Source organism: Rattus rattus, chromosome 6 (genome assembly GCF_011064425.1).
Source record: "Rattus rattus isolate New Zealand chromosome 6, Rrattus_CSIRO_v1, whole genome shotgun sequence".
Lineage (NCBI taxonomy): Eukaryota > Metazoa > Chordata > Mammalia > Rodentia > Muridae > Rattus > Rattus rattus.
Window position 1 is genome coordinate 11,062,448 of NC_046159.1, and position 20,703 is coordinate 11,083,150.

At 41.8% G+C, this 20,703-nt stretch overlaps 1 protein-coding gene across 8 annotated transcripts in view; it reads left to right on the top strand.

Annotated features, from left to right (window-relative positions):
- Positions 1–20,703, top strand: part of Lmo3 (LIM domain only 3) — a 62,493-nt gene that overhangs the window by 5,325 nt on the left and 36,465 nt on the right. For 5 of the 8 annotated variants that reach the window (XM_032905501.1, XM_032905502.1, XM_032905499.1 and 2 more), the window contains one exon: positions 4,208–4,421. In XM_032905501.1, coding sequence (XP_032761392.1) covers positions 4,216–4,421 — 206 coding nt within the window. In that variant the 5' untranslated portion in view covers positions 4,208–4,215. Of the gene's footprint in view, positions 169–195; positions 437–3,799; positions 3,965–4,207; positions 4,422–20,703 lie in introns of those variants that run through there. The other 3 variants (XM_032905498.1, XM_032905503.1, XM_032905505.1) reach the window with 3 other exon arrangements.

The following is a 20,703-nucleotide window of genomic DNA, read 5'->3' on the forward strand; positions in this document are numbered from 1 at the left end:
GTGGATCCTGGGCCCTGTACGCTGCTCACCAGGTCCACGCTTGGGCCCCAAACCCAAGTGATTCCTCTCTTCTACTCTCTGCCTCCGGGCTCGGTGTTCCATGCGAAGCTGCAGCAGCGACTCAGGCACACCTCAGTCAACTCATGCAGAAACAAGAGAAAAGTTTTGGTAAGGTTACCTTCTCTCACAGATGCACTTTCTCGGGGCCGCTAGACACTCGTGGCTACCTCCTCAGCCTGCCTGCTCTTCTCCTGCTGAAGATACGAAATATTATTGTTGCTGCTGCTTTTAAAAGACTGCTGCTTTCGACCAATTAATCTCGCTAGGTGCCACAAATACTGGGACATTCTTTGCAAAAACCACCCCTGTGTGGCTGCAAAGACACAGCCACAAAAGGTTGGATCATAAACTCCACAAGGAAATTCTTTGTTAGAGTGTATGTATGTTTCTTATTTTTTTTTTTTATTTTGCATGTGAGCTGCATCAAAATTGAACCCAGTCTTGCAAATCTCTTGTTGGCCTTTGCCAAGCACTAGCACTTTGCTGCCATGGTAACTGTAATTAAACTGATAAGAGTGGGGAAATGTCAGTATCTCTGAGCCTTGCAGCTGCATTGGAGAAAAAGGGAATCAAATTGGTTCCCAGCTCCATTGCTCAAAAAGGGGAGGGTGGTGGAAGGACGCGGAGGGGGCTGGGAGTTGAAGGGGCAGAACAGAGTTAAGCAGCTCCAGTCCGAGAGATTTGGGGACATCCATTTGCATTGTTTTCCCTTAGGGGGCTGCAGCCTGTAGGGGTGCTCTGGGCCAGTGAACAGAGAGAAACAAGCTTTTAGGCCCAATCCAGTTTTTCCAATCTGGGTTGGGGGGTGGGGGGAGTTGCCTGAGTGGGAGGAAGATGGGCAGGAGGAGAGACAATCTTTTGTTTGGTACTCTTGGCAATCGGAAGGCTGTGTTGGCCAAATTCTTTTAATCTATGTCATTGCTCCCAGCTGCGAAACCTGCGGACCCAATTTTAGCATCCTCTCTTCCAAAAGCCCCTTCCGCTGCTTCCCAAATTGTCCTCTGTAAATCTTCTGAAAGGGGAAGGGAGCGTTCTCCATCCATTCAGTGTGATCAGGCCAAAGAATACATACGCAAAAAAAAAAAAAAAAAAAAAGCCCACAGTGCCTGAGCACTGCACATCCTTCTTTATTCTGGTTATTTTTTTTTTTAGCCCCTATGTGTTGTGGAGTTGTGGTTACTTTGTTGTGTTAACTACTGAAGCTAAGACTGTGCGGATGAATGGCACAGAACAAGGGAACATAATAGATGCAATCAACCGGCAGGCCTTCTCACAATGCGATCCAGGCAATTAAAAGCTCACCAGAGTTTAAATGAAATGGTGCTACTTACTCCTGCACAGCTCACCACACAGGCTGCTATTTATGTCTTTCTTTCTTTTTCTTTTCTTTCTTTTTTTTTTTTTTAAAGAAACTATGATTTTCCTTAAACTGTCAAATAACTCAGAATGGCAGGGTCTCGGAGGCAGTAAGAATTTCCCTCAGAACAATTTGCATGCCAATCTGAAAACTAGTTATGGGTGCCCATGGATGGGCTAGGAGCAACTTGGGAAGTGTCTCACAGACCGGGACACATAACTCTCCCCAGACATACTCCTTTGGATCAGGAGCAGAGACTGCTCAGTATTTTCTGCCTTCTCGGTGCCTGGCAGTGTGGTGAAGACCAAGTGGTTGTTTTCCTATGTCTTTTTTTTTTTCTAAATGCATAGACTAGAACGGATTCCATTTGAAGAGAAAAGGGGGGGGAGTCTCTAAAAGAAGATATGGGGATGGGGTAGACAATATCAGATTCCTTTCATGCACAAGGCCGAACAGAGTGTAAGAGTTTCAGTTATTAATTGGCCTCTGAGTGCTAAATTAAAATGTCAACACAACAAAAACACTTTGTGAAGACAAGCAGGGTAGCATTCCTTGTGCCAAATGTTGGTGTCTGCTGTCTTGGCTACAATGCATTTTGGGTAAAGGTAACTGACCCTCTACCCTTAATAATAATATATCGTGAGTATGGGAAATAATGGCGTTCAGCTTACTATCAAAATTATTTTTTTTAATCTTTTAGCTTAGTGATGTATTTAAAAAAAACGTAGATAAGTAGGATAGTTAACAAACATTCAGATGCTTGCGGTCATGAAATCCTGTTTTTCATAAATCAAAATCATCCCCCACCCCCTTCATCCCCAGGTATATGACTGAGAGGCGCCTGGGTCTGTTGTACACCGTAATTAATGGGATTCATGCCTTGTGGGACCTTGCTAGAGAAGGATAACTAGTTCTGATCAAAGAAACTTCGTCTGTTAGAAGTTCTAGAGAGTGAGATTTAGCAGAGCTATCAAGGTTATGATTAATCTACACTAGGCCCTGGGCTCCTTCAAAGAAAAGGGATCAGACACCAGGCTACAGGGCCACCACCTGCTCTTCTGCACAAATCCGGCTGATGGTCCACCGCTCGGAGCACCACAGCCACGCGTGTCAAACACACAGAACAACCCCAGCTGCTTTCTTCCCTGCGTGCTTCCCTCTGCAACTCTACCAGACAAGCAATTTTCTTACCTGAGCTCAAGAACATGCGAAGAGCATGCTCTATTCCTGTGCCATCAGTAGCTAGAAAGCAGGCTTAGCTGTGGAGACGCTCCATGCCCCTCGTCGGTGGGTTTTGGTGTTGGTGTTTTGTTCTGTTTTATTTGTTTCTTTCTTTGGTTGTCCCCCCCCCCGGTAGGTAATGAGGGGTTGCTATCAGAAGGAAGGAGAGTTTGCGTATCTTAAGGAGAAATGAATCACCAAGGTTTCCCTTCTCCCTTCTGAAACTCTCTTAAACACACACATATTTGATGTTCTGTATCTCTGGGCAAACAAGTTTAAAACTTTACGTTAGGAGAGGAAAGGCCGTGTTAAGGGGCGATCTGAGGGTTACGGAGAGGGAGACCACCTGGCCTCAGGTGCACAGCACTACTGTCCTCCAGCTTCCAAGGGACTCCTTCGCTCCTGTGACTCTCTGCGTTCTGATCTGTAATACGAGAGAGTCGATGATGTCTGCGGTGGTTTATAGTGATTCAAACCCATCGTTTGATAAAGATGAAGCTTTAATAGTTGGCCAGCATTCCTCTCTTTTTTTTAAGGCTGAGTGTTTGACACCTGGGGAACAATAAAGGAAAAAACTCAAAAAAAAAAAAAGAGTATTCAGTTAATTGAAAATATTTCAGTCGAGTTGTAAAAGCCATAAAAGCCAGCCAGACTCCTTGCTTATGAAGAAAGTTCGGCATTGAAATAGGAGGAGGTTCCTTTATTTAATATGGTGCACGCACATCTTCTGTAAATACCTGTTTGTGGATGAGTGCATAGTTTTGCTCCCTCTTGGACTTTGTCTTCTATTGTCTCTTCTTTCTCTTATGAAATATCTGTATGCTTGTGGCTATAAATCGCACAACCCCATACTCATTTTATATTAAAACGTATAATATGTAATCAAGTGGTGAGTCTTCAATGGAAGCAGTGACTAATGTGTTTGAAAATAAATACACTTTGTTATTTTAACACAATGAACACTTTGAAATATCGAGGACACCGAAGCAAGTATTTGGATGTAAGTGAGCACTGTGGGATTTATGGGCTTTGGACTAGATGCCCTGTGCCCTTATCTGTAAACTTTTGTACATCCAAGTAAGGTTCTGAATTTCCCCCCTACAGATGTATGCTGCTCCCATCAAATGCACGTCAAGTGAATTGTTTATCCAGTTAGGCAGTTTTGATCCCCGTCAGCCAACTCTGAGTTAGTTTCAGTTTCTTGCTTCTTAGGGTGCCATCCACTTGTTCAGATGCTCTTCCCGGGGGAACCACAGTGTGGAGAACGGGGCACTATGGAAATGGTTAAGGATTTCTAACCTTCCCTATCCAGTGTCAAGGTCCAACGTACCTCGCACGTCAGTTCATCACTGCTGCTGCTTCCTGTCAATGAGCTCATCATGGTTCTCACAGGGCTTTGATAAAATCCAAAATGTAGTTCGATTGTAGTACATCCCTCAAAAAAGGAAGAAGGAGGGAGGGAGGGAGAAAGGAAGGAAGAGTGCAGAGGCCGTGTTTTACCATTTCACTTGTCTGTCTGTCCTTCGGACTTGGGGACCTCAGCTCTCTTTTCTCGTTTCTTTTCCTCAGGCATACAAATGCTCTCAGTTCAGCCAGACACCAAGCCGAAAGGTTGTGCTGGCTGCAACCGCAAAATCAAGGACCGGTATCTCCTAAAGGCGCTGGACAAATATTGGCATGAGGACTGCCTGAAGTGTGCCTGCTGTGACTGCCGTTTGGGAGAGGTGGGCTCCACCCTGTACACTAAAGCGAACCTTATCCTTTGTCGCAGAGACTACCTGAGGTAGGAGTTCTGTTTGCACACCAGCGTTGGCTGGACGCCTTTTACAGTACATTTGTAAGTGTGGTTTCTGGCTTGTTTGTTTGATTTCCTTAACTACCGACCGGTGTTCTTGAAAGATGTTACACTGCCGGCCTCCTCCATGCTGGCTTTTATCAAGCAAACTTTTGCCTAAGGGATAGCCAACAGAAACATCTAGAGTGATTTAATTTGGCTTGTCTGACCGAAGAGCCAGTCATTCATTACATCGAAAATGGTTGATGCCAGGGATGTTTGGATGAAAAGCACATCCAGGTTGTTTGTTTCTTTAGAGCACGAGAGGCAAAATTGGTTGAGCCTGACAGAGAACTGACCCTGTTGCTTACCTACATGTTTTAGCTCTGTACCTCTAATAAGTTCGTTCAACTTTAGTTGAACTGAATGTTCTGGTTAGTCAGCGAAGTTTCCTGTCTCATGTACATTAAAGAAAGTCAGTTTTAAATTCTTAGTTTGTCTTTGTTGGTATGTTTACTGCAGTGTTTTGGACCCCTGACACAGAGCGACTGTCTCCCCACCTAGTGGTACTCAAGTCATTGTTTCTATATTGAGCGGCCTCAAGACTCACTTGTGACTTTATGGAGAATAAAAGTAACAACTTCAAGGTTGTTGGGAGCCATTGCGACCCTCCAAAGTACAAACACCCAGACAGTGGGGGTATCCAAGGTTATGCTGGCTCGGGTGTTAGTCCAAAGCCTCCCTGCTTTTTGTCAACACAGAAATGCTCCTGAAGAGAAAGCATTTTCTTCTCAGGGGGCTTGTGACTTGACTTGGCTGCAAATTACTTATCTTAATAAAGTGGGATCTATCGAATTAGAGAAATGATATATGGCATCATTTGGGTTTTCATATTTGATACAATTAATCATTTTTTTCTAGCCTGACATTAAGCTATTTATTTTGAATCATTTTTTTTCCCTATGACACAAAATTTATGAATTGGTAGTAACTCCCTATACCAACCATCTTGGCCATTCTGGGAGGCGATTCTTGGGAAATTTGATCCCTCTTTTCTTAGTCTATAAAGCGGCTACTTAAAGTCAGATTTTTATCCTAATACATATATATCTTTTGATTAATGGTGGTTGCATGAGGGGAAATCCAGTGTGGTTTATCGCGTTCCGCTCACCCCTGGAAGTGTTGCTCTGGCCTGTGCCTGCAGCCTCCTGGCTAATTATAAGCACTTGTTACCACTTCCCAGAGCTCAGAAGCACGCAAGGTGCCAACAATGAAAAGTAACTCTGAGGAGCCAGGGCTTCCCTCATTATGGTGGCAAACTAATCAGAGTTAACTTACAACAAGAATCCTTCCAGAAGGAACTCTGCCGTCTTTGAACTTTTCTTCTTTGAAATAAAAATGTCTCCTGTGCTCCTCGTGAATGAGCGCCTCATTTCCAGATAAAGCGTTTGTGTTTGCTCTCCGTGATCTGACATGGTGCTTGCCAGGTTTGCTTTGTCTGTGCTAAGCAATGCTCACGGCTTTTTGACTCCTTTTGACTTTCATTATGCGCGATTTTAGTATTTCAAGTGGATTTAGGTTTGCCATTGCAAACAAGGAGTTTATACAGTTTGGGCTGGAGTAGGTATTTTAATAAGTAAAATAAATAAGTAAACCTTAAGGAAAATGCAAAGAGTGTGGCTCGAATGCTTTAGACATTTCTGAATCAGAAATGTTGAGTCTACCTGGTTCGTGGGGAAAACAGTTTTGCATTTTCAATGCGTGGATTTCAAAGGAAGTAACCTTGGGTTTGTTTTATTGTATTCTTCCTCGTGGTAGCAAACAGGACAGACTGTTAACCTAGAGTCTGACCATCTCCAGCCAATGCTTCCTCCAAGGGAATTTATCAAAATAGTTTCCTTATCTGAAGTGTTCATCTCTCCTTAAAAAAAAATAACAAAATGCACATTACTTTTCGAGATAAAAACTTTTCATTTCTGCTGGGCTTTAATTTCAGCTGGCTTACTTATAAACATATCTTGCTCTTTCAGATATGGTCTGATCACCAATATGTTCATTTCTCAAAGAACAATTTGCTCCGAAATTGGTCATTACCACATTAATGGCCAGTTGTTATGTTAACAGCCCAGGGGTTGTTAACATTTCAGACTAAGTTGTTAACAGCAAGCCTACTCCTTATTTAAGCTGAAGGTTTGCTGGGTATAATGTGACCTGGGCAGTTTCAACAAGACCTCAAAAGTGTCAACGAGGAGTGGAGAAGCGGAGCTTGCAAAAAATACTGTTATGAGTCACAGAATTTGCCGCAGATGTGGATTCATGTGAAAAGCATAGGCCTCCATGACATTATAGGGACGAGATGTGCTTCTAAGAAGTTAAAAGTCTGAACCTGTGTTTCTAAGTCAGTACCTACTATCAAATCTATTCATAGATCATAGGACACAGCCATTTACAAATGCCTGTCAGATGTATGGAGAGTAGAATTTGAAACAATGTCCAAAGCTAAGAATAAGGGGAGAAGGTCATTAAGTAATGATGTTTTGGACTCTGGCCACTGCTTTCAGACTCGTTGGTGGAAATGTGCATAAAACAGTCAGCGCATAATTAAAGTTTCAGAATTAAGACTCTGGAGCCATTAAGATTGTTTATTTTATTGTAAGGATATTTATAATGCTGCGACTAAGGAACAAATACTTTTCCGTGTCTCACTGCCGAGCCTCAAAAACCATTTCCCTCCTTGTTCAGCACGTGTACTCTGTCTGTCTGTTTCACGGGCCATGTTTAGCCACTTAAATCCTGTTTCAGAATAGTTGCTTTTTTGATCTTCGAAGTATCATATGATTTTTTGTTGCAGCACCAAGCGAGCCACAAGTAAGTTACAGATTTAGATTGTCCCTCTGAGTCACTAGGTACCTAAGAAAGCAAGTGCTAAGGGAGGCATCGCCCACGCTTACAAACTGCCACTTACCGGCTTTATGCTACAGTAGAAAATTGTTCATAGCTGGAGAAGAGGGAAATATTTTATCAATTGTACTTAACAGCCTAATTAACATTTCTCTCTACAGAATAAAAACAAGCAAACAAACAAACAAATGAACGAACGAAAAACAGTTCATTTTAAACTATGAGGAGTTTTAGAAGGCTTGGCTCTTAGGCTGTGTGGCTAGGGCAGTGTTAGGAATGAAACCATGCAAGCCCTGTGAGTCCCGGATTGGAGGTATTAAATTATATGAGAATGTATAAATTTAGATAGCAGGATACTTTCTGAAGGTATTCATTATCGTGATAGGTCTTTCTCCAAGACAGGTTTTTGTTTTTGTTTTTTTTTTAACCTTTGTCACACAGCCCCACTTAAGGGAAAACAGAACGGTTCTAGTGGCTGCAGCCTGGGTCCTCAGAGTGGGGCTGCTCACTTCCCGAAACTGCCCTGTCATGTTGGCTTGTCTTTTGGTCTACTCTTTTGCTGTGAGCACCAGATGGACATATCCAAGGGGACAGAGCTTACTTCCTTGCAGGACCACGCTTCCTCCCCTGGAGGAACTTTTTCCACGAAGAAAGAGAAGCATGATTGACTTTTGAAAGTTCTCTCTCCCTTCAGAATAAGGGCGTGTGGTCCATCCGCAGTCAGGTAGCTACGGGTCCAAGCTGCGACATGGAATTGGTAAAAATGAGGCCAGCGTTGTTTCTATTCTTCAAAGGATTTTGAAAGGCAACAATATGACGCAAAATACAAAAAGCACCTTTAGATTTTAAATTAGAGTTTAAAGTTGATACTACCTAAGAATAGCCATTTGTTGAATAAAAATAGCAACATTTAGCACTTGTGCCTAAGAGACTTTGGTCAGTACTGTCCCTCCTTCCTCTGTCTTGTCGAATGTGAGGAGCTGCTGGATAACCAGAGATTTAGAATTAAGACTTTGCATAAACATTAAACACTTAGAAGGGCAGAAATGTCCCAATTCCTTTACTTTTTGACCTAGAGGGGGGAGAAAAAATCAGATCTTACCACTCTATCCTTTGGCGAGCCTTTGTTGTTGTGTGTGTGTGTGTGTGTGTGTGTGTGTGTGTGTGTGTGTGTGTGTGTGTGTGTGTGTGTTCCTGCAGATTCAGATTTGAATGGTATATTCTAAGCATTCAGCCAACACTGCCTATGTCTGGTATGTCTTTGAATGGTGCCTTGCCAGGAAGCTGGTTCAAAGCTGTTTGCTATGGCGTGTGCCATTAAAGCAGCTTATAGCTGTTTCCATATGAGAAGCTGTAAAACGTCTTATATAAAATTTAATGCAATTTGCTATTTTTATATGCGAGCATGATTTGTTTAAAATGAAACTACTGGGAAAGAGAGAGATGCTTTGCGTTCCACAGAAGTTGCCAATTAACTAAAATGATTGAAGCTTGCTCTGCCGACTGGAAATTTTATGTACTTTAATATAATAATGTAACTCTTAAAGAGAAAATTAAAATAAAAATGTTGCGCAGAGCATCAATCTAGCTATAACTTTATTTCACACTGATCAAACCTGGTACTTCTAAGCTTTTATGTAAGATTAAATTTATATTGATGGGTGATTATAGCCCTAAATGTAAATAGGGATGTGTTATTAATACTGTCTCATTTGGGCAAAATGAAGCTTAGTGTCTGTCGTAATGTGGAATAAAGTATTCATTCTTTTCCCCTCACTTTCGTCTTCTGAACAGGGAGCAGATGGAAATATTTGCCTGGGAAACAGCACATTATTATTTTTTAAATAACTTTTCATCATCTGAATTTAAAAATAAAATAAGCTTCTACCTAGATTGAGATACCTCACACCTAAACTTTTTCTACAAGCTTCATTTGAGGCTTTAGGCCTTTTACTGGGAGTGCCTTATTTGATCTTAGTATAATGACATATTTTGATGCATAAGCATACTTCTGTCGTGGTCTTTTGAAAAATATTGGTCTGACTCTCCCAAATTATTTTACATTATTTACAGCTTTACCGAGAGTTGCGATTTTTTTTTCCGTTTTGCCTTTATCATAGGAAAGTATTGTTGAATTGTAGTTTAGAGGATATAGTATGCACAGAGCGATTTAGTGAAGGGATGGTCATATCATTTGGTGCAACAGCTTAGAGAGATGCTCCTTGCCTGGGAAAATAATTGGGAGTTCATAGCAGACTTCCTGAGGGACAAGTACAGAGGAAGTATGTCTATTAAAAATGTTTAATCCATACGTAGAAATTTTTCCTTCGTAAATTTATCTATAACCTCTTTGTACTTTTAATTCCCCAGTTACCCATCTGTAATGAATGAATATTTGCATAATTCATATAATTAACACTATTTGTTTTGTGGGATTTTTTTTCTTGACTTGTTTTATACACTTCAGCTATTCTCATGGAAAAATACCAATTCTCTGGAAATATAAAAAAAAAATCCCACGTTATTTATCTCTTTGTTTTTGTTCCTTTCATCATTTTGCGATGCATTGAACTTCAATGAGGGTTGTTTTTAATATGGAGGTTGGATGAATTAGACATACCTGACTTAGCAAAGAATAAGAAGCAATTTCTACAAGTTTATTAAGGATTAAAGGCATCTAGAAGAACTACATCTGAGAATTGCTGGAATCGCTTATTTTGCACTTTATAAATACATAGAATTCTGGGAAAGAATTCTATTTTTGGTTGCTCTTAGAAAATACCAAAGTAAGCCAGTACTTCATTTATAAGCTCACCATTAGCGTCCATTAAGTGACTAATAATACATCTTAATGCTGTGTTTGGACTGCATAAACATAATTTATTAAGGAATTTCCTTTTGAAAATATGCTGAAAGTAGTAATTTTGTAAATGGTCTTGATGAATATTTACATTATAAAAATGTATTATGTGGTTCAGTTTTTCTGCCTCACATAAAAATTACAGATCCTAAAAATAAGAATTTTAGCCACCTAAATGATCATGGCGTTTCCCGTCATTACTCTGTAACCCTTCCAAGTCCTCTTTTGGTATTTTGTTTAAAAAAAAATTTCCCCCAATTCCATCATGCCATCATAGACAGAAGTTTCATCTCAGTCCCCTACCCTCTCAGTGAGCTGATATGTCTCATGTTTATTAAGTAGTGTGTGTGTGTGTGTGTGTGTGTGTGTGAAGGGAAATAGAAATAAAAACAGCAATATCTTACTCTCTTGCTCGAATGGTTTTTGCTCCATGTGTTATCTGTGTTTCTGTTGGAAGTCACTCACCTCTCTTCTTCACTCTTTAGTTTCATGGTGTGCTGAGCTTTGAAACCAGTGAAGTGCTGACACTTGAAGCCAGCTAATTTCCTCCTGTTGGAAGCGGCAGCACTGATGTGTTGTTACAATGTTACATCTTTGCTAGTCTCGGGTGAAAGACAAATTTCATAATACTGGGTTTATTCCCATTTGATGCCTTTGGTGTTTATCTTCTGGGTCCGTTTTCACCGGCCTCTCTAGAGGCTGAGCCTGTCTTCTCTCCTTAGGGTTGTATGACAAAAACAGAGTTTATCTGGAAACTAAGCAGGTACTCCCTCTGTCAAAGTATTTATGCAAATTTCATTTGGGGAAAAGTTTACACCATGAAACATGAAACATGTAACATGTATGTGGGTTTTCATTAGTTTAAACTACTTATTTTTCTTACATTTTACATCTTATTATTGATGCTAATGGATAATTTTTCTGTAAAGGAATTATGATTTGAGCATAACCCTTTCATCATGTTAATCAGACATACATACTATCCACACAGAAACACCACATCAATGACCTGAACGTGCACTTGGGCCTTTTTAGTTTCTGTCCTATGCTCACCAATACTTAAGTTCTCAGCAATGTGTCCATAGTTCTAATCTTTCTGAATTCCTTTATGCGGTTAGCTTTTATGATGTGCAATGCATCTAGCTGTAGGCTTCACAAGTTTCAAATAAAATCACACTTGAGATAAATAACCATCCCGCACTAGTAGGATCCTTGATTTGAAGTTGTAAAATTAACATTAAGCTTTGTGTATTAAGTTAGAGTCTAATCAGCATGTGTTGTTATGATTCAATTTAATATTAAAAACTCTCCAACTGGGCTACTGGGAAAATAAAAGACTCTTAGGAATTGAAGGATTATTTGCAGAGGAGCGCACTAAAGCCATATTTAAGTGAAGTTGTTATTACGGGTGCTGTACAGTGGTGTTCACATTAAGCCTATCCTATTAATAAAAGAGAAGAAGATCGGTTTTGGCAAACATAAATATCAAATGTGAGGAGAACAAGCGAGGGGCATGGGACTTCATAAAACATGTTAATGTTAACATTTAATATGAATTCAAATACCACAGAGAACAACAGAATCCCCCCACCCATTACAGGCACAGACTCTGAAAAGGCAGCAGGAAGGTAGGAGCTATTTCCAGATATGCCAGGCAATTCGCAGCTTCCAAAACTTCCAGAACCCTGCCATGCTCTTTAATAGCAGTTCGCGATGAGTGCAGTACCCATATGGGTACCTAGTCAATCTGTTTCTCCAAATCGGTCATTTCTGCCCCTTTCCTTGGGTTGGTGGGAACAAAGAAGGCAGAGCGTTACCACACCTTGTAACACTAAGTAGGGGTATGGACCGCCATCCACGGTCAAGTGTACCCAAATTGTAAAGGTGGCAAGTTCGATTATATATTAAGCCTATTAAAACTTAGGGCTGCACATGCATGCATTCATACTTTGAGAAAATACAAGTAATTTGGGTGTCGATATTTTATTATTGTAAATAAGAGATGGGAAATGTGATATCCCTACTTGATTTTATGAGACACGTCAACAGGAAAATGTCTTGATTGACATTTTGCTATGTGAACAATTAAGATATTCGGTCTGAGAAATTTGTGAAGAATTTAGCACATAATTCTTTTTCTACAACTGCTAAATACCGGTGATATTCTTGCTGAATAATTAAGTAAAATATGTAAGTTTTTTTACTCTATTTATGACATTCAAAACCAATGTAGAAAACTGAGATGTGTATGCCTGGGTGAAATTAGAAGAGAGAGAGGGGGGCTTGGGGGAGGTTTGACTATAGCTGGGTAGTCTAGTATTTACGTAGTATACCCAGGGCGCTGAGGTTAGTCCCTAGCATGAAAAATAAATGTAGAAAAGACAAATTTTAGAAAGAAAGTTTTAAGAGCAAATATAGACTCCTTAAAAATAGTTTTTGTAAGTTAGAAATCTCTAGAGAAGCTGAGCTTCGTCAGTGTGTTTGTGCATTTAGAGGAAGATAAGGATGGACCTGCGTTTGAACCAGGGTAGCGCTTTGCACAGACATCCAGGCTATCAAGGACAGGTACCACTGACATGCTGCAAAACATTTAGTATTCTTGTCCTCCCCTTCTCATGCAATAAACATCTTCATTGTTCTAGGACATCAAGGCCCTAGGACATGATGCTGAATAAAACAAAAATCACACCTGCCTTATAAGAAGTTTTATTCCAATTAGAGTAAATAAGCATCAAAACAAGAGTGGGTTCTATAAGCATTAGTCACTACGGAGGAAAAGAGGTAGAACAGGGAGCATAGTGTGTGTGTGTGTGTGTGTGTGCACGCGTGTGTGTGTGTGTACAAGTGTGCATGTATGTGAGTGTGGGTGAGTGTGTGTATGTGTGAGTCTATGTGTGTATGAGTGAGTGTGTGTGTATGTGTGAGTGTATGTGTGTGTATGTGTGAGTGTGTGTGTGCATTGTGTGAGTATGTGTGTGCATGTGTGAGTGTGTGTGTGCGCATGTGTGAGTGTGTGTGTGTGCATGTGTGAGAGAGAGTGTGTGTATGTGTGTGTGTGTGTGTATGTGTGCACCTGCACACACACACATGCACGTGCTTGCCTGCATGAAGGACTGACCTCTTAGGTTACATCTAGAAGTGGCCTCCTGGAGACAGTTTCTTCAGTTACAGTTACAGCATTAGAGGATATAATTACGTATACATTGCCACATGATGGTAATTTCATCTGCATTGGTGCACATTGGCTTTGATACTGTAGCATATACATGATTTACACACTAGTCACTAATGCGTATCTGAGCTCCTTATGGGATTCAGATATGCTTTATGACTGGGACTATGCTATATTTATTTTTGTAATTTTCACTACCCCAACGCCCATATTTGCCCCATTAAGCACTCAGTACATCAAATTCATTTAACAAGAATTAACATGTTAGCACAGGTCTGGTATCGCACTCCTGCTAAATTCATCACTTGGAAAGTTGAGTCCCCTACTTGAGATACTGAGTCGGGAGGACCTGTAACAAGTTTGAAGCCAACCTGGGCGACATAGTAAGTGTCTCTTAAATAAGTAGGAGGGAAGGCAGTTGGTATACAGAATTTTGTGTTTTAAGAGGCAGGGGGAAGAGGGATGGGATAGGGGATTTCAAAGGAGAAACTTGGAATGGGGACAACATTTGAAATATAAATAAGTAAAACAACCAATAAAAAAAGAGAGGGGCACGTACATGAAATGCATTCCGAACACCAAAAAAAGAATAGGAATGCTTTTGATAAATTTGAGGAGCACCGAAGATGCGACTGTGGGCACAGCAAGAGCAGGAGGCCTGGAAGTCAAAGGCGGTCAGCATGAGGGCTCTGCTGCCCCTGCCATGGGCACAGTGGGATTCGCCTGTACAATTCTGGGTGTCCCCTAGCGACATCGTGTGCTCTGAGCAGAGCTCCTCAATGGCATCTGGGATTAGAGAGCTCCTATCCTGAACCACGTGGGAAAGTTTGTCAGTCTCACTCACTGGTCATTTTTCTTTCAGTGTCTTTTTATTCGGACATACCAATGAACGATCATAGTTAAGTACCAGCTATGAAATAGGAAACAAAAGCCACACGGATATGTGATCTATCTGCTAGTAACCCATAGGTTATTGCATCATTGTGTGTAAGTCAACACTTGTACACATCTACTGATATGGTTGGAAGTCCATTTGAACTTCCAAGTGTTTCAGTGCCAAGTCCACAGAGAGGCCTGCGGCACTGCGGTGGGGCCACAAACCACAGTGCTCGCTCAGAAAGGCGACCCCCGGTCAGCATATGAGCTCTTGGCAAATCGTAACAGAGTTGAAATCTTTCTGAATGCAAATTTCAGAGGTGGAAGTTTTTTTAATAGTTGTCAGTGTTCAACTTTTGAAGTCCATTGTACTGAGTTTGACTTTTCTCTCTCTTTTCTCTCTGTTGCTAGAGTATAAGTCTGGGCTTGAGATGCACTTACCCTCTATTGTACAGGTCTGAGGTACACTTGAACACACACATACATGTATGTGTGCACACACATACACATGCAGAGAGAGAGAGAGAGAGAGAGAGAGAGAGAGAGAGAGAGAGAGAGAGAGGAGAGAGATTTTAAGATAAAAATTTTAAAGTTATGTTTAAACATGTAGGGAATTAAATTGTTTTTAGAGAAAATAGTTATCCTGACATATATGCTCTAATTGGCATACAGATCGTTGAAGCAGCTTTTTGGAAAGATGCACCAGTGCTGGAAACGACCCAGTAAATAACACTCTGAATATTAGAATATATTATGTTTTCTGCAGTGAGATTTGCTCCTCACCTTAAACCTAGACCTAGTTCATCTGAGCTAGGCTCACACCAGGAAGAGACAAGCATTATGTTTTAGAATTGAAATGTTAATATAATCATTACTGTGTATAGGCATTTTGCACATGTGTCCCTGATGACAGTTGAGGCCAGAATGAGGTCGATGGCTATCCCAGAGACTGGAGTTGTAGAAGATTGTAAGCTATGATGTGGGTGCTGGGAGTAGGACCTGGTTCTCTGGAAGTCCAGCCAGTATTCTCAACCAGGAATCCTCTGTCTAGTCCTCATGTTAAGTCTGCAGGTATACCACGAGTATTTCCTGAAGCTAAAAGAAATAAGGTGAACTGTACACGATTCAAAGTGTTCATACTTATGCGAAAGAAAGATGGTCTTGGGTTTTATCGCCACAAACACTTGCTGAGAATCTGGGCTAATGTGTCGTGAATCTCACAGGGAGATACTGGACAGGATTTCAAACAGTGGCACCTATATGTCACATGCACACGAAGATGGTAATATATACTGTTCACACAGCTAGTGTTGGTCAAAGAGCTGTGTAAGAATTAGTCATTGTTGTCATCCTGAGTCCTGGGGACTTTTCTCTCTGCAGCTTCTAGATGCCCCGGTAGCCAGCTCACGTTTTACCAATGCCATCTTGTTCAGGTTGAATTGGCATTCAAATCACTTACCATCACTTTCCTCTAAAGTAAACAGACTTTAGTTTGGCTTTAAGCAATGGCCGCTTTACCCTTGACCCCGCGGTCTGTTGATTGCTTAAATAAACTTATCAGGCATAGTTATTAAACAAAGGCTGGTTTTGACAAGATTGGTTGTCCGTGTGGCTGAATATGTCTAACATCCCATGCTTTTGATCAGGAGTGGCTATCTTCAAAGATCTGCAACAGATAACTCTAGAGAGATTTTACATTAATTTATTTAAAAAAATTGTTTTAGAAATGCATCTACAGATAACCATCAGTCTTTGTCTTTCAACGCTAAGGGGTGGTATGGGGTTTTATCTCACTTTTTAATTCTTATTTTTCTTTCTGCTTGCTGTTTGTTTATTGACCCCGGGTTTTGTGTGTCCCAGGCTGCTCTCAGAGTTGCTTTGTAACTGAGTATGAACTTGAGTTTCTGTTTCTCTTGCCTATACCTCCCTAGTGTTGTGTCACAGGCCTTGGCCTTCATTCCTAGTTAACAGAACCCTGGATCAAACCCAAGGCTTTGTGCTGCCAGACAAGAGGTTTACTAACTAAGCCACACACGCATTCCTGTTGGTTTCCTTTCTGAGAAAGGGCTTCACTCTGGACCCCAGTTTAGCCTACAACTCGCTGTATAGCAGATAGCTTCCAATATACGGCTCTCCTGCCTCAGCCTCTCCAGGTCCTAAATCCTGGCATAATGGGTACAAACCACCACATCAGCCTTAAAATCTCATCATTCTACCATTGTGCTGCACACACCTTACTTGTCCCCATCACCACCAGCATTAATGGCAGAATAGTCAGGGACCCCTGTTAGGATCAATTCATGTGGTATTTATCTTCTGCGATTATCAATTTATTTAAAAAAAAATTAGTCACCCAAATTCTTGCCAATTCACCCAGCAGCTTGCCCACTAGGCAAGGCTAGACCCGATCTCTAGGTTCTTGAGGTAGGCTAAGAAGCAAAATGGCGAACCGTTTAGGTTTTAGGTTTGCACCAATTCCAATTCATCCCGGCTGTGTGCTCCTTTGCGAGCCGTTCAAGCCCTTGGGTCTGTGTGTATGGGCGAGCAATGGCGGTCCTTCTGTCATGGAGTTACTGGGGGGACGGCCCTAGGAAAGAACTAAACAGGCTCACGGACGATTCACTGGCAGCCTCTATTGCTATGAAGGAAGAACTTCGCTGAGTTATGAAGATAAGGTAGTGGAAAAATTAAACAGAAAAAGAACATTAAAGAAACAGATTAAGATGAGGTTTAAGAGTGATTAATAATCACGACTAGGAAGAGCTGCGACTGTAATAAGATCTCTCGCCGGCTTTTCATTTACAAAGAAGACGGATGAAGAAATAGCTAAATATCATGTGCACTTGAGGCCACGTTAAAAAAAAAATCCTAACAGTGGAGATTATTATTAGGGCCAATTTGACTCTTTAGGGGAATTAGTGGAAATTGGATTTGCTCTGTAACGGAAGTGACAGCTGTCTTAGATATCTTATTTGCCCTCATCAGTCCTGGCTCAGCCTGGGAAAGCCCACGGCCTCATAAAGTATTCTATGTAATGCCCCCTGGGTTGCTTTAGCTTTCCTCAATAAATTTGATTTTTCATTCATTTTCTTGAATGAGAGCGATGTAAGGGTATCAGTATGTTTGTACTGAGTGTTTACCTCTTTCTTTCTTTATTTTTTATTTGAGTACACTGTAGCTGTCCTCAGACACACCAGAAGAGGGCATTGGATCCCATTACAGATGGTTGTGAGCCCCATGTGGTTGCTGGGAATTGAACTCAGGACCTCTGGAAGAGCAATCGGTGCTCTTAACCTCTGAGCCGTCTCTCCAGCCTGAGTATTTACTTCTTACAATGCTCTCTAAACATTTTGACGGTGTTCTTGAAAATTAACATGTGCACCTTCAATTTATCTACGTTCATCTTGGGAGGCTGGAGGGGTGGCTCAGTGGTTAAGAATGGCTCCAGTCGCATATGTAGCAGAGGATGGCGATTGTCTGGCATCAGTAGGAGGAGAAGCCCTTGGTCCTGTAAAGGCTCAATTCCTCAGTATAGGGGAATGCCAGGGCATTGAAGTGGGAGTGGGGGAAACCAGGAAAGGGTATAACATTTGAAGTGTTATACATAACAATGAAATGAAATACATAAAATATCCAATAAATTAAAAAGAATGCTCACTGTTCTTGCATTGGACCAGAGTTCAGTTCCCAGCGTCATATTATATAATCTCACAACTGCCTGTAACTCTAACCCAGGGGGATCTACTGTCCTATTCTCTTGTGCCCTCCATGGGTGCCACACTTAGAGGCAGCTGTCTGTATACAGCCGTGCACACATGATTAAAACAACCAAAATAAAAATCTTATAAACTGATAAATTACAAATTCCCCATTGTGTAATTTTTAAAAGATTTATTTATTATGTATAAGTACACTGTAGCTGTCTTCAGACACACCAGAAGAGGGCATCAGATCCCATTACAGATGGCTGTGAGCCACCATGTGGTTGCTGGGATTTGAACTCAGGACTTCTGGAAGAGCAATCGGTACTCTTAACCTCTGAGCCATCTCTCCAGCCTCTGTGTAATTTTTTAAAAAAATTATGATAGTGGTATTGAAATAAGACAAAAGGAGAAATCAAAACGCTGATATTTTGATGGGATCTCTGGGAATTTTATACTCCCTCCTGCACAAGACCCTTCCCCAACCCATCCCCCCACCACCACCCCCGTTCTTCAACAACTCTACATTAGTAGCTTTTAATGCTCCGTTGAAAGTTGCTCAGTGATGATGGTTTGTGATGGGGGCGGGCAAACATGAATGCTTAGAAAATGAGTTATAAAGAAAAGCTTGGATCGCTGTTTCATCGTGGGAGGCTTCCTGCGTGTGAATTAGTAGGTCTTGGTGTGGTCATTTACTATCAAGCCAAGCTTTTGCTCTCGTGAGCGCTGTGGTCATTCTGTGGCTGTGTGATAGCCAGGGGTGAGGCTAATATAAGGCAGGGTTCCTCTCCCTCCCCTGCAAACCCCCCTTCAGGACACGGTGAGATCTGAGACAGATAAATGCTAAAAGAACCCTGTGTACCCAAGCGATGTTTGTAATGCATGTAATACATATCATTGTTTGTCTCCTGTAGTGAAAAATACTTGTGTCCTGCTGCTAAAACGCACTCCCGACAGAACAGTGCTTGCTATTATAGGGTCCATTGCTTAAAAAAAAAAAAAAAAGAAAAAGAAAGAAAGAAAAAAAGAAACACTGACAGCAATACAATTTAAGAAAATCTAACACCAAGGGTAGTCAACCATGCAGGCTAGTATTAAGGGGCCAAAACTCAAGGCCAGGGGTTTATTTTTAAAAGAGCCACAGTTTATTTGCTAGTAGTAGGCAACATTGAAAGGGGGGAAAAAAATAGAACTTGAGTTCCTTGCTCTCTAGTCTGTAGAAAATTAATGAAAGCAACAGTTCAATAAGATTTTATGGCAGGAATGTTTAAGTGAAACATTTTCGGAAGGCTTGGGAATTTTTAAACAGTTACTCGCCACTTAGAAAGCTATAACACTGTCTTGCGTAACAAATTGCTAGCACTGGGTCCTAGGCACACCCCGTGACTTTCTCAAAGTGGGTAGTCAGAGCCGGTTAAGTGGAATCGCTTTGCTCATTTCGTGTGTGTGCGCGTGTGTGTGCGTGTGTGTGTGTGTAGGTTATATAAATACCTTTGAGACTGACAGCCTGGCTCTACCCACAGTTACTACAGTTTAAGTTTTTGTTGTTTTTTTTTTTTCCCCCGGAGCTGGGGACAGAACCCAGGGCCTTGCGCTCGATAGGCAAGCGCTCTACCGCCGAGCTAAATCCCCAACCCGGTTACTACAGTTTAAAATGTAAGCTACTGTCCGCGTAGCCCCGTGAGAGTAGGACAGTCGAATATATTGGCTAGAAGATAAGACTCCAGAGAGGAAAGTCACCAGAGATGAGAGCAAGGAGGATGTTGGCTGTCTGGAGGAGGAGGACAGGGTGCTCTAGAGGCGACAGTTCTCATGCTGCTACTGGATGACCAGAGTGCCTGTGTCCTTCAGCCGCCACCCAGGTCTACTGTGAGAGGACATCATGAACTTAGATGAGATGCATTATCTAATTTTAGCATTTTAGGAAGAAATCTGTCACCCAGTATTATTTGAAACCAGCCGCGTATGGATTATGTGTTCTTTGTGGGAAAATAAATGTTACAAAAGTCTGTGATTACCGGAGCCACAGGTGGCCGACCTCAGGCACCTGAGAAGCAGAAAGAAGCACTAACCACTACTGCATATGTGTTTCCGTGTGTCTGCGGGGGACCCGGAACGGGGCATCAAGAGATATGTGTCCTGGATTCTCTTCCCTGTTGCCAGTCTTTTCGATGCACCCATTAATAAAGCTTCTGAGGCGACTGCTCCCGCTAACCTCGGACATCGAGAGATGGGCAGTATCTTTGCAGATAATGGCTCCGCATGTAGTGATCCTCACTCTGACAATGCCACGCGAGGTTTTATCTGTGCTATCAAGAGTTTTGTGGGCTCAGTCGGTGCCCACGCGCATGCGTGTTTGCAAGTATAAGTACGTACATGGATGCCGGAGGACAGTGTTGGATGTCTTCCTCCATCACTCTTGCTTACTTTATTTTTTGATGCAAAATCTCTCTCTCTCTCTTTCCTTCTCTCCCTTCCTCCCTCCCCTTTTCCTTCTTCCCCCTCTTCTCCTCTCCCCATCCCTCCCCCTTCTCCTCTCTCTTTCTTCCTCTCTCCCTTCCCCCTCCCCCCTCCTCCTCTCCTCCTCTCCCCCTCTTCCCCCTCTCCCATCCCCTCTCTCTCCCTCCTTTCTCCCTTTCCCCTCTCTTCTTGACCCCCCTCTTCCCCACTCCCCTGCCTCCTTTGTCTCTCCCTCTCCCCTGCCAAGCCTGAAACTCCATAACTGGCTAGAGCAGGTAGTCAGCAAGCCCCAGAAACTCTCTGCTCCCCGCCTCCCAGTGC